Source organism: Sturnira hondurensis, unplaced genomic scaffold (assembly GCF_014824575.4).
Source record: "Sturnira hondurensis isolate 20B ecotype Veracruz unplaced genomic scaffold, ASM1482457v3 Scaffold0006413, whole genome shotgun sequence".
Taxonomy (NCBI): domain Eukaryota; kingdom Metazoa; phylum Chordata; class Mammalia; order Chiroptera; family Phyllostomidae; genus Sturnira; species Sturnira hondurensis.
Genome location: NW_028079044.1, coordinates 53,163,808 through 53,177,466, shown reverse-complemented (window position 1 = coordinate 53,177,466; position 13,659 = coordinate 53,163,808). Strand labels below are relative to the sequence as shown.

The window sequence follows — 13,659 nt, the reverse complement described above, 5'->3', positions numbered from 1 at the left end:
GCGCCCCTTGATGGCTTGATGCCATGCCCCGGGTGTCGTCTTCCTGCTTAGTGTGCGTGTCCTGGAGAGACTGCGGGACACCCCTTTTCACCCACCAGTGTGACGGCCGCCAAATCTGTCCTGTGCTGCCGTCGTCTGTCCACGCCATCATCACTTCTATGTTGGGGCACTAAGGAAGAGCCCCCCTCCCCGCTGCCTCCCCAGTGCTGGTGGACACCCGCCTGGGCTCAGTGGCTCACTACCCTTACTGGCCCCGTCCACTTGGAGGCGCTCACAGCCCTGCCTTGTCTCTGCGGTGGCACTGTGGGCCCTGCGGGGCCACCTGGCTCCGTCTCCCAGGGGTCCAGCTCGTCCCTCCTGTGTGAAGGCCTGGGTCCGGGTTCAGGGTGTGAATCGCCCCTCAGCCGGCTCAGCCCAGAGACCCTGAGGCCTCGCAGCCTGCCCACTGCAGCTCCTCCCTCCCCGTGCTGCCCCTCCCAGGACCTCTCGGCCCCTCCTCTTCTGTGTGCGTTTAGCTCTCTGTGGCTGGTCTGTCCCCCACCTCTCCTGAGGTATCCTCTGTCATTCTCTGCCTTTGGAATCAGACAGTGTTTCCCTGTCTGTGACCACCTGGTAACTCTGCCCTAGGCCTAAATCCTTCCTGTTTTTAGGGGCAGAGTCCTTCCATTTTTCACCCTGTGGGTGATTTGTTCTAGGATCTGCCTTGCCCTGAGAACCCAGGACCCTCCTCACCTTCTCCAGTGTGGCTTCCTAGGCCTAGTGGGGGTGGGCCCAGGCCCCAGGCCAACCCCATCCCTGCCCCTTGGAGCCATGAGCCCCTCTGGGCCTCTCACCAGGGTCGACAGCCTTTGCGTAGGCTCTGGACCTCGGGGCAGGTGCTGCGCCTAGCTGCTGGCTGTCTTCCAGGTGAGGGCCACGCGCCATGCTCTCACAGGGGGAGCCCCTTCCCCCGCCCTGCCCATGCAGTGCCACCCTCCTCCCTGGTGTGCGGCGCTGTCTTGTAAAAGCTGCTGTGTTGAGGCACGATTGATGGGCCCTCCCGTCCCTCGGGGCAGGAATGCGGCCACTGGCCCTCGGCACTTCTGTGGAGTCTCGTGGCCGCCTCCAGCAGCCTGTGGAGCCCTTCCTGGCCCAAGGCACCAGTCAGCTCGACGCGATCTCTTCTGGGCATTTCCCAGCTTGGCCCCTGTGACGCACAGACGTTCATGTCTGGCTCCTCTAAGCGGTGCCTGTTGCAGGGTCGCCTGTTGTGTCAGGGCTGCCTGCCTTCTCGAGGCCGGCCAGTGCCCAGGTGTGGGCAGGCCGCCTGTCATCTTTTCACCTGTAGGTGGGCCTTTGGCTTGCTTTCACGGCGCCTCGCTGGCTCGAGCGGGGCAGCGCATGCGGCGTGGAGGGCCCCGCCAGCAGCCAGGCGGGTGCCAGGGCTCCAAGGCTCCGTCAGGCCCCCTCTTCCACAGCCCCGGGGGCTCGAGGGGTGGTTCTGGTGTGCGTTTTCCTAGCTGAGCACGGTGCCGAGCGTCTCTGCATGTGCTGCTCTGTCACTGGTGAGTCACCTTTGCAGAAACATCTGTTCAAGCCCTTTGCCCAGTTTTGAGTTGGAAACAACCAGATTCTGGAGATGAAGCCTTTGGAATGACAGGGTTGGCGACTGCGCCCTCCTATCCCGGGAGAGGCCTCCTCTCTCTTGATGGCGGCCTTGGTGCTCGGTCTGTCACGTGCGGGAAGCTTTGTCCACCTCAGCATCGTGGGGCTTTTCCCGTCTTTCCTCACAAGAACTTGGTGGTCTTAGCTGTCAAGTTTAGGTCTTTGACGCATGCAGAGTTGATTTTTGTGCGTAGTGTCAGGGAGGGCCAACCTCAGTGTGGCGCAGGTGGATGCTTGGAAAGACTGTCCCTCCCCAGCGGCCGCCCCAGGCGCCTGCTGAGAGTCCACCAACCCCCCGCGAGGGCTTCTGGGTTTGCTGTCCTGATCCACTGCTCTGTGTGTCCGTCCTCGTGCCCGTGTTTTACTGCCACAGCTGTGTGACCAGCGTGGGGGTCAGGAAACGTGCCCTGACCGCTGTGGCACCGCAGGCCTGGCGCCGTCCCACAAACGGGAAGGCCACGCTGGCTGGAGTCCCGACCTGTGCCTGGGCTGCGGGCCCGGTCCCTGGGTGGGAGGGGAGAGAGGCACCGGTCGGTGTTTCTCACATCAGTGTTTCTCTCTCTCCCTCCCCCAACTCTCCAGAAGTAAATGAAAGAAATCTTTTTAAAAAAATTGATTTATTATTTTTTAAATTTAATTGTTCTTCGGGTACAGTNAACCTCAGTGTGGCGCAGGTGGATGCTTGGAAAGACTGTCCCTCCCCAGCGGCCGCCCCAGGCGCCTGCTGAGAGTCCACCAACCCCCCGCGAGGGCTTCTGGGTTTGCTGTCCTGATCCACTGCTCTGTGTGTCCGTCCTCGTGCCCGTGTTTTACTGCCACAGCTGTGTGACCAGCATGGGGGTCAGGAAACGTGCCCTGACCGCTGTGGCACCACAGGCCTGGCGCCGTCCCACAAACGGGAAGGCCACACTGGCTGGAGTCCCGACCTGTGCCTGGGCTGCGGGCCCGGTCCCTGGGTGGGAGGGGAGAGAGGCACCGGTCAGTGTTTCTCACATCAGTGTTTCTCTCTCTCCCTCCCCCAAATCTCCAGAAGTAAATGAAAGAAATCTTTTTTAAAAAATTGATTTATTATTTTTTTAATTTAATTGTTCTTCGGGTACAGTTTTCTGTCTTTTACTCCTATCCCAGCCCACCCCCCCAGTGCTCCCCACCTCCCTCCCATTTCTACCCTCCTTAGTTGTTGTCCATGTGTCCTTTATACTTGTTCCTATAAATCCTTCCCCTTTTCCCCTGAAATTCCCTCCCTTCTCCCCCCTGGCCCCTGTCAGCCTGTTCTCTATTTCAGTGTCTCTGGTTATATTTTGCTTGCTTGTTTGTTTTGTTGTTTAGGTTCCTGTTAAAGGTGAGATCATGTGGTATTTGTCTTTCGCCACCTGGCTTATTTCACTCAGCATAATGCTTTCCAGTTCCATCCAGGCTGTTGCGAAGGGTAGGAGCTCCTTCTTCCTTTCTGCTGCATAGAATTCCGTTGTGTAAATGTACCATAGCTTTTTGATCCATTCATTTACTGCTGGGTACCTAGGTTGCTTCCAACTCTTGGCTATTGTAAATTGTGCTGCTATGAACATTGGGGTGCATAGGTTCTTTTGGATTGGTGTTTCAGGGTTCTTAGGATATACTCCTAGCAGTGGAATTGCTGGGTCAAAAGGCAGATTCATTTTTAGTTTTCTTAGAAAACTCCATACTGTTTTCCATAGTGGTTGTTGAAAGAAATCTTTTAAAAAATCAAGAAGTGTCATTCTTTTCGACTTTTTTCTTCTTTGTTCTTTTCCAAGAGATTCCTGATGACTTTTTTTGGATGACTTTTTGTTTCTGGGTTGTTTTTATTAAATTTTATTTTTAGAGAGAAGGGGAGGGAGGGAGACAGAGAGAAACATCAGTGTGTGATTGCCTCTCATGTGGCCCCCACTGGGCTGGGGACCTGGCCCGAAACCCAGGCATGTGCCCTGACTGGGATCCAACCAGTGACCTTTTGCTTTGCGGGATGACTCCCGACCCACTGAGCCACAGTGGTCAGAGCAGCCCTAACAGTTTTTTTGTGGGTTCTTCATCTAATAACTGGTCGTTTTCTTCCCTTTTTATTTGGGTGCTTTTTGCTTTATTTTCATTTATTTATTTTTGCCCAGGTGCTGTGCTGGGACTCCCAGCACTTGTTGACTACAAGCAGCACAAGGGGGCGCCCTCGTCTGGCTCTGCTGGGCAGAGGGACCGCTCCCTGCTGGTGTGGGCTGCAACCAGCAGCCCTGATTCCGCGGGGGAGGGGGGGGGCTGCTCCCTTCCTGCCGTTGCCTACTTTCCTCAGTGTTGTTGTCATAAAGAGACGTCAGATTTGGTCAGATTGTTTTGCCTCTGTTGAGTTGATCGTGGCTTTCCCCTTCGCTTTTTTAAGCCCATTGGTCCATCTCACTGGCCACACAGAGTCACAGACACAGCGATTTGGGGGTCAAGCCATCCTTGCAGTCTGAGCGTAACCCCAGCTGGGTCGTGGTGTGCAGCCCCTTTGTGCTGCTGGACGCAGGTGTCCCGTGCCTGTCGGGGCGCCTGCCTGCCTTCACCAGGAGTGTGAATCTGCAGGTTCCTGTTCTCACAGTGACTTCGGCTTCGGTGTCCGGGTGAGACCGGCCTCCTGGACCGTTCCGGCTGTTCAGAGTCAGGATGTGCGTCCTCCTCTTCGGGTCTCTTGCGAACATTCGAGAGGGAGGGGTGTTGAACTGCTACGCATTTGGTGGGGCTCACCTCGGAGGCCGTCTGGTGGCCGGCCTTTCTCCATGTGGAGGCTCTAGTGACGGTCCCGTCTGCGCCCCGCACACGGCTGGCCGGGCCCCACTCCCTTCTCAAGTCACTGCCGGGGGACTGTGTGTGTGCGGCGTGAGGCTGTCCACTGAGCTGGTGAGCAGGTCGCCCTCTGGTGCCTGTGGCGCCCTCATTTCACTCTTGTGTGGAAGCGTGTGGCTGTTCTCTTTTCCCTCTGTCTGTTTGCTAGCACTTCATCGACACGGGCAGGGCAGGTGCAGGACGACAGTTATTTACATGGGAAATAACACGACAGGTGAAAACAGTAACAGAACGGTAAAGAACAAACTGGGTTTCGTGCACTTGGTCATTGTCTGTTGAAACACAGCTGTCAGAGTCCAGATCTTACTCAAACCCTGTGTCTCGGCCTGTTCCCTCAGCCCCCACCGACTCCGGAGGAGGGGGTCCCTGCCCCCTGGGAGCCCCCCTGGCCTGGGGAGCAGGGCCGCAGGGACAGGCCGTTGCTGGTCCTGGCTGACCGCTGACCATGTCGGCACCTGGTGACGCTCCAGGTTGCAGCTTCCTCAGCTCCCAGGCAGGGTGTTGAGGCGGAAGGATGTCCTGGGACCTGCTGCTGTGCCTGCTCCACCCCCTGGTCCCTGGCGGTCAGCCTGCATGCGGTCCACCTGCCAGGGTCTCCTAGCTGACCTGCGCACAGTGCTCGGTGGAGGGACAGGGGAACAGTGTCCACTCCATCTCCCAGGAAACGTGGCCCCTTCTCGTTCTTCCTAGGCCAGTTTGTGCTTATTTTCCTGGAATTGATCTCCGGGGGTGTCCAATCTTCGGCCCATGGGCCACATGCAGCCCAGGGCGGGTATGAGAGCAGCCCAGCACAAACTCGCAAATTCAGTTAAAACGCAGTAAGGTCTCTTCGTGACGACATGTCACAGTGTAGTCAGTGTGCCGCCCTGAGACGCCCATGGGCGGCCTCCTGCTAGGGCTCCAGCCCGCTGGTGCGTGGCTGCACAGGGCGCGCTCTCTGCTCCAGCCTGCATTCCCTTGCTTCCCCCGGGGCCCCCGCCAGAGTCTTGCCCCTTGACTGTCCCTCTCACGGTGTGGGGACACTCCCCTTCAATCAGGTCCTGTCACACGCCTGGTGCTTGACGAGTGAGTCTAGGCAGCCCCTGTACCGGGGCTCCCGCAGCCGTCCCAGCCCCCCCCCCCACCCCAGCCCCCAGCATGGGCTGGTTCACTGCCTGGGCCCAGCACAGACCGCATGTCAGCTCCTGTGGCCAGTGCGCCTGCGCCTTTGCGGTGGTTGTGGGCTTGCCGACACCTTGTGGAGACAGCGCCAAGTCCCATGCTCCCTCTGCAGATCTCCCTGCCGTCGACGTCTCACCTACTCGGCACCTGCCACAGCTGAGGAGTAGCCGTGACTCAGCGCTGCCAGCTCTCGCCCAGGCTTTGGGTGGGTTTTACCTGGTTTTCCGGCAGTTCTGCCTTCGGTTCCGGGAGGTCACAGTGGGCTTGCTCACCAGCCTTGGAGTGAGTGATGAGAGGAGGCCTGGGCCTCAGCAGCCACGTGAACTGGGGAGAGCAGGCCCGTCGGGGGCGGTCTGTTTGTGGTTCAAGGAGGACTTGGCTCCTTGTTCACCATCAGAGGTGCCCCAGATGCTCTTTGGGTGCCTGGTTCTCAGGTTCTGGTTTCAAGATCATTCTGCCCCATAAACTCGGCTGAGCTGTCAGTTCTGCCGTCCACGGGGTGTGTGGGGTTGGCGTCCTTGGGAACGGCCCAGGCCGGCGGCCCTGGATCCGTCACTCCTGACCCCACCTTGTTACGGCCGCAGGGGCGTTCAGTCGGTTGGCTCTGTCCTTGTGTTGGGTTTTCCAGAATGTGCCAGTTTCAGCTGCATTTCGCAGAGTGGCCACAGCTCGGGCTGCTGTCCCTTTCGTGTCCCCGTGCCGTGCGTGGAGCACACCCGTCAGTGTCTGCGGAGAGCTGGCTCCCGCTCTCCAGGCTCTCACGGCCACCCGACCAGCCCATTTCTGCTTGCGGTATCCCTTTTCTCCCTCTCCCTGTCCTCCCGACTTCGAGGCCGCCCGCGCCCCGCCCCCCCGCCCCCGCCCGCTTCCGATNCCTGACCCCACCTTGTTACGGCCGCAGGGGCGTTCAGTCGGTTGGCTCTGTCCTTGTGTTGGGTTTTCCAGAATGTGCCAGTTTCAGCTGCATTTCGCAGAGTGGCCACAGCTCGGGCTGCTGTCCCTTTCGCGTCCCCGTGCCGTGCGTGGAGCACACCCGTCAGTGTCTGCGGAGAGCTGGCTCCCGCTCTCCAGGCTCTCACGGCCACCCGACCAGCCCACTTCTGCTTGCGGTATCCCTTTTCTCCCTCTCCCTGTCCTCCCGACTTCGAGGCAGCCCGCGCCCCGCCCCCCCGCCCCCGCCCGCTTCCGATGAACTGTTCTGCCCTCACTAGGTTCTGAGTGTTACCGAATTTTCATGAGTTATTCACCAGTGACCTTAATTTCCAGAACTTTGGGGCAGTCGTGGGGGGCTCTGCTTGGTTTCACCCCTTCACTCGTGCGCCTGGCCTGGGGGCAGCTCTCAGGCCTTTGACATCTGGGGCCCTTGCGTCTGCGTCCTGAGTGGCCTCCTGCCACCATTCCGCTTTCCTCATAGCACTCGGACGACATGAGAAGGTTCTTCACATGCAACCGGGCATTTTCCATTGTTCTCGGGCTAGTTCAGACCAGCATGGTCAGTAGGAAGGTCAGCCAGGTGCGAACCACATGTGAGATTTAGGGTTTCCTAGTGGCTGCCTTTAAAAAGGGAAGAAGCTGGTGGGCAGCCTGGGTCCTGTCTGACAGGATGGGCTGGGCGTGCAGCCGTGGTCTGCCCTTGTCGGTGCTGGACCCACCCCACCCAGAGGTCCTCCCGGTCACCGCCCTCCTTTCCCACAAGGCCCCACCCCTGCTGCAGGTTCCACCGCTGCCCGCCCCGTGCCGGGGACCCACAACATGCTGTCAGTGGCCAGGCCCGGGGCAGAGGGGCTTTGCCACCACAGCGGCTGGACAGGGGGAGCCGTAGCCTGAGCCTGCCTTCTGCTTCGGGCAGCGGTGGCTCTGGCCCCCACAGGGACACACGGATATGAGGTACAGTGTCCAGGGCCCTGCCAGTTCCAGCCTGCTTCCAAGCACGGTGTCCTGGGCTGCTTGTCCCCTGGGGTCCGGCATGGGGACAGGAAGGCCCAGTGCACAGACCCTGCTCGAAGAATGGGCAGGCAAGCCCCATGTGGCCCTGGCCGAGAGGAGCAGGGCCAGGGTCCCAGCTCTGGGAACCGAGTCTGAAGAGGCTGTTCCAGGTGTGGCCGCGTGCTTGCGGTGTGTGAGTGCGCACCCCGGGCGTGGCCACTGCTCTGGCACCAGCTGAGCTAAACTCTGCCTGGCAGGCTTCGCAGAGACTCTGCCCGGCAGGCTCGTCCCCAGCTGCCTGGCGCCTGCTCTCGTGTGAGGGGCAGTCAGGGTGCCCAGGCTCCTGATACCCCGGCCTTCTCCGCCCTGGTCCTGCCCGCAAAGCCCGCTGCAGAGGGTGCGGGAGCGCAGGGCACCCCTCCAGTGGAAGAGGGTGCACAGCAGGCCTGCAGCTCCCACCGGGGTGGTGGGCAGGCCCAGGAAAAGTAGGCGTTGAAGCTCTGCACCCCCAGCACTGCCCCCCAAGGGTATAATTAGCCACGGTGACAGGTGTGGTGGATCGGGTGTGTGGTGGCCTGGACTGACCTGCCACAGCCCTGGGCCTGAGGCCTGAGCCCCGCCCAGTGAGGTCCCCCCCAGGTCTCAAGCCCCCCATTCCCACCTCTCCCACATCCCACCGCACCCTCACCCTGTCTTCCCCCAGGATGGGTGAGCTGTGGTCTGGAGGAGGGGCTAGCAACCCAGGAACCCCCACCTAGCCTGGCAGGACCCCCGGGCCTGCCCAGCCTTCCCACAGGCCCAGCAGGGCAGTGTGCTGGCCCTGGGGGTTGCTCAGGATGCCTGTTACAGCCGGTGGGGCTGCTGCAGCCTGGGGCCTCAGCCAGCTGGCAGGAAGCCTGGGCCCTGAGCCTCGGCCAGGCTGCTCCACCCAATGAGGGGCCTCCCCCAGCTGCGCCCATTTCCCCCCAGTGTAAGAAGAAGCACACACTGCTGTGCCCGGACTTTTCCCGAGAGGGCACCTGCCCCCGGGGTGCCCAGTGCCAGCTGCTCCACCGCACCCAGAAGCGCCTCGGCCGGCGGGCAGCTGCATCCCCAGCCCCAGGGCCCAGCGACACGCCCTCCAGGAGCAGGGCCTCTGCCAGCCATGGGTCCAGGTGAGCCGGAAGTGGGTGCCGTATGGGAGCCCCAGGGCAGGTCCAGAAGCAGCCCTCCCACTCCCGGGGTGTCGGGACCCTCTGGGGAGCCCCTCCACCCTACCCAGATCTTCCGGCTTCAAACCCAGGAAGAGACCTCAGCCCAAAGGTGAGGATCACGTGGTCTCCAGAGGTGCCCTGCCCCTGGGAAGAAGGCAGGGGCTGATCAGCCCCTCGTTTCTTCTGTCTGAAAGGCAAGGACAGGGTCAATGTGGTGCCAGGCTCATCAGCCCCATGATGTCACCAGCTTGTCTCTGGGTCCCGGGGGCTGGCCTTGACCCAGATGGTGATGCCTGAGGGGGCTGGGGCAGTGAGCTTGGCGGGGAGGGGCCAAGAGCCTAGCCCCTGGGACGGCCCCCCACAGAGGGTCGGCCAGTGTGTCTGGAGCCCACCTCACACTTCTGCTCTGCTCTCCTCCCTGCAGGAAGTCCTCGGCCACCCAGCACCCCTCCAGACCAACCTCCAGCCGCCCCACCTCTGTGGCTGCTCGCCTGGCCCCCCCTCCCTCCTCCACACGGGTGTTAACTGCGGCTTCAGCCCGTCCCTTGTCATCGAAGGCCCCCTCCTCCCCATCCCGCTCCCCCTCTCCACTCTGTGTCCCCTCCCCCTCTCCCTCCCCTTCCTTAGACCAGGGGGAGCCCTCTCTCCAGGAGGCGGCCACCTCGGCACGGACCGGCGCTGGCAGCCTCTCCCAGCTGCCAGCCTTCATCTCCCTCCAGTCCTCGCCGAGCCCTGGAGGCCAGCCCAGGGCCCCAGGCTCCAGAAGCCCCCCCACCAGGGACTCAGGTAGGCAGCGGGCCCCCAGGGCCCAATATGGCCAGGGTGTCTTTCGGCGCCCCCCTCAGACACCCGCCCCTCGAGTCAGAGTCCCTGGGAGGGCCGGATGCTTCTGAAGCGGCCAGCGGGGGCACCTGCCACTGCGGGGCGGGCCGGTCCCGAGACGTGAGCGCAGCAGCATCCGTGCACCGGCCGCCCCGGCTGAGGGCTGATTTAATTAGAAAGCACCCATTTCTGCTCATTTGTTCTGGAAGATCGGAGCGCAGGCCTGGAGAGAACAGATGCTCCCTCCCCCGATGAGCGTTTGGGGCTTGGTAAACGGCTCCACTCAGCCTTGTTTAGGGGAGAAAGGAGGTTTTTATGGCTGCACACGACCCTTTCTGTAAACACTTTACAGCTCCCCACGCGTTTGAGTGGTGATAAACCCCACGCAGCTCGGCGGGCTGCAAATTTGTGACCATACGGCCATCGTTTTATTGTCATATTTCACAGTCGTAACGTTAATGGAAGACGCTTGCCACAGCCGCCTCTAACGGCTCCACAGAGCACGCTCAGACGCCGGCCACGGAGGAGGGGGCCGGCCCACGCGCCTCACTCCCTGTTGCAGGGGCACAGAGCTGGGCCTGGCCCTCCACTGGCCCCCTGATCAGGGGACCAGCTCTCCGTCTGGGTGTGGCTTGCCAGGGCAGGAGGAGGCATGTGGGGGTCCTGGGGCAGCCGCCTCTTCTGTGCGATCAGAACCCGGCGCCAACCCCAGAGACAGTGGAGGTGGCGTGGCTGGGGAGGCTGCTCAGGCTGCACCCAGCCTGGCCAGGGCCTGGGGCTGGAGGGGCAGGGGGAGGTGGGTCTGGGAGGGCCCCAGGACAGGAGGTGGGGCTGCAGTTACTCAAGCTGCCACCCAGTAGGTGCCAAGGCCACAGGCCTGGGGTCCCCTCGTCTAGGCCTGGCTTCTGGACTTGGCTCAGCTGAGCAGTGGGTGGGGCCCTTGGCCCTGAGGGGTCCCACAAGGAGAGGTGGGCTTGCAGGGGTACATGGACACTCCTGTCTGTGTGCGGCTGCACAGGGGCATCTGGGCCAGGGGAACCCAGCCTGGGAGACGGCTTCGTGGGAGGGGGAGGCAGCGGCGCTGTGAGTGTGGGGCATACAGGGTGAGGCCCTGGGAAGCGGCTCTCCGTCCTCCGGTCCCTGGCTGCTGACAGCCTGCTCAGGGACCTCAGTGGCTCTTCTCCCCACACAGCCACCTGCTCACACCCACCCTGGCTTTTCCCTCAAAGGTGCCGTGTGGCCACCACGTGCACATCTGGCAGCCTTGTCCTGGGCCTGAGCATGGGCCAGGTCTGCGTGCAGTTTGAGCCCAGTGCTGTGGTCCCACCCAGCCCAAAGGCCTGCACCCTGAAGGACAGCCGAGCCCCAGGGTGGCTGGGGCCACTGTCCCCAAGTTCTAGCAGACCCTGCTGTGCAGGCCTGGGTCGATGGCTTCTCCATCAGGAGCTTTTGGGGGTGGGGGTACCCCTCCTTCGAGGGCCTTCTGGTTCCTGACCTCCGCCCTTCTCGGAACAGGGAAGCCTCTGCACATCAAACCCCGCCTGTGAGGCCCGGGCACCGGCCCAGGAGGAGGCTGCACCCGACACTGCCGCTGCCCGGAGGGGTCTGCCTGCCACCAAGCTGCCCCTGGGGCTGTGGGGCCCTTCCTCTGCCTACCTGGCTCTCAGCCCTCCCCGACCCATGGGAGCCCAGGGCCTCACCCCCCTGCAAGCCTCCCTACCCCCAGTCCCTCTGTGCCCCTCGCTTCCCCATTCCTGGGTCCTCGGCCTCCACCGGGGCTGCTCCCAACTCCCTGCCCTGAGGGGGTCCGGGCAGGGCCCTCCCCCAGGCCCTTCAGCACTGTGGGTGGGGCAGTGGCTGTTAGTGCACCCCCAGCAATGCCCCCCCGCCCGCCCCAGCTCCTGCCTGGAGAGGGGGCTGCCAGCCAGGCCCCAGCAGGGGATTTGTGTTCAGCAATAAAGGTTCTGCCCTGTGTTTCCACACTGTCCTGACTGTCACTGTGCCGCTAGCTCCTATGCACGCATGCTGCCTGCAGGCACCTACAGGGTCCCAGAGGTCCTGAGATTGAGAGGCACTGGGAAGAAGGCGGGGAGGGGGCTGGCTGCAGACCCCTGGGGGCCACAGAGTCCACCCCAGTCTTGCCCCTGAAGTGGCCTCTGCCCCGTCCTCCCACTTGCCCACGTGGCTCTGGCCCCGAACAGCACCTCCTCCCAGTGCCTCTGGGCAGGAACAGTGGCTCGCCCTGCTTCCCTGGGCCAGCCCCAAGTGTCGCTGCAGCCTGTCCCCTGTGGCCATGCCAGCTGGTTTGTGGGGCCCAGAGGGAGTCCTGGGGATGCGGATACAACAGGCTGGGGCCAGAGTCCCCCAGGCTGAGGTCCCCTCCAGAGACCCCTGGGCATCTTGAGAGAGTGGCTCCAGCCAGGTGGCTAGGGCAGCCCATGGAAGGAGGCAGCCAGTCCAGGCTCATGTGCCTCCCGTGCTGAGGCGTCTCTGTCTCCGGAGGGACGCAGGGAGGCCTGGCTGAGGGTTGTGGCCTCAGCTTGGGGGCTTGGGACAGGTCTGGTTTGACAAGGGGCACAGGGCCTTCCAGGGTGTTTTCTTGCTCCTTCCAGAGGAGGGGGCTTTGCTCCCTGGCCTGCAGCTCCACCCTCTGCCTGGAGTTGGGGTGCTGCCCAGCCACTCAGCCCACCTGCCCTCACAAGCTCAGCCCGCACTCAGTGCGGCGAAAGCCACACCTCCTCGAGGCCACCTGAAGACCCAAGGGTCTGGGACGCCTGTCTGGGAGGTGGGGCATCCCTGGACCAGCCCCGGAGGTGACAGGCTGGTGGCGCATCTGTGACTGCAGACGCTCAGTGAAGCAGAGCAGGGCGGTTTCTTGCTGTGGTTGCTGCTGGAGCCCTGTCCTGCGTGGGGCCCGGGGCTGAGGCCGCGCAGCACGTTCTGCAGTTCCACCTGTCTGGGAAGTCCAGGGCGCGAAGGCCCCAACCCAGTCGGGAACCACACTGGCCCCCGTGAGCAGCTGGCTCGCCCTGGCACAGCCCCCGGGCCGCATGTTTGCAGGCCCTGCGGGTGCCTTGGCCTAGCGGGAGCCAGGGGTCCTGGGCTGAGGGCCTCAAAGGGGCTACCTGCCTCCTCCCCAGAGGCCCCTCGACACTGTGTCTCCACAGGTGATGGAATGACCAGGACACAATTGTTGGTTCCACCAGTGAGAGCTGTGACCGCCCAGACCGCGCCGCCCCCCCCCCCCCCCGCCTTGCATGCCCTCTCCGAGGTGAGTGCAGGTGCCCAGTGCCTAGGCCGCCAGCTGCACACCAGGTGTGCAGGCCTGTCCACGGTGGACATCTGGACCGTGCCTGCCGGACGCCTGCCCTCCCACCCAGCACAGCTGCTGCTCTCTAGGGCCGGCCCTCCCAGCCCCACACTCACGAGGGAGCCATCCCCCCTCCAACAAGGCCAAGGCTTTTGGGGTGCACATGGGGAGGCCTGGGGGCAAAGGGGGTGGGCCCGAGACCCACTGCCCACGTGGCAGCCCAGCAGCCGGAGGCCAGCACGAAGGCTCCAGAAAGGGCTGGGTGATCTGGAAGTGGGAGGTGCCAGGCCAGTGGCTGCCCTGCCAGACCCCCACCCACCCCGTGCCCAATTTGGGGACCCGTTCAGACAGCCTGGTTGACATCCCCACTCCTGGTGGGAGCTGAGGGTGCCCACTGGCCACTCCAGCCTCCTCTCCCAGGAAAGACCCTTGAGAGTGAAGGTGCAGGTCACTCCCCATCCCCCAGACTGAAGAGGGGCAGCCCCTGCCTGGGAAGGGCTGCTGCTGCTCTGGACTGCGACGTGGCAGGTGGTGGGCTCCAGGACCGGCCCCTCGAGTGAGGGCGGCCACCTGTGGAGCAGGGAAGACCCGTGGTCTGGGTGGGACCCTGGGGCCATGTGTCCAGCAGAGTGGACCCTGTGGGCCCAGCGTGGGCTGCAGCAGAGCGTCCCTTGCCAACCCTCCAGCTGGGGGTGAGGCCCCTCCTTTAGGGGACCTGGGGCCGGGCTCACGTCCAAGCTCCACGCCTGTAGGTCTCCAGGCGTCCGC

General features: G+C 62.8%; 1 protein-coding gene across 4 annotated transcripts in view; it reads left to right on the top strand.

The window, feature by feature from the left end:
* The window catches only part of ZC3H3 (zinc finger CCCH-type containing 3), a 60,802-nt gene extending 49,239 nt beyond the window's left edge, over positions 1 to 11,563 (top strand). For 2 of the 4 annotated variants that reach the window (XM_037048815.1, XM_037048814.1), the window contains 2 exons: positions 8,536 to 8,720; positions 9,184 to 10,281. In XM_037048815.1, the coding sequence (XP_036904710.1) occupies positions 8,536 to 8,720; positions 9,184 to 9,652 (654 nt within the window). In that variant the 3' untranslated portion in view covers positions 9,653 to 10,281. Of the gene's footprint in view, positions 1 to 8,535; positions 8,721 to 9,183; positions 10,284 to 11,096 lie in introns of those variants that run through there. The other 2 variants (XM_037048816.1, XM_037048817.1) reach the window with 2 other exon arrangements.
* The last annotated feature ends 2,096 nt before the right edge of the window (positions 11,564 to 13,659 follow it).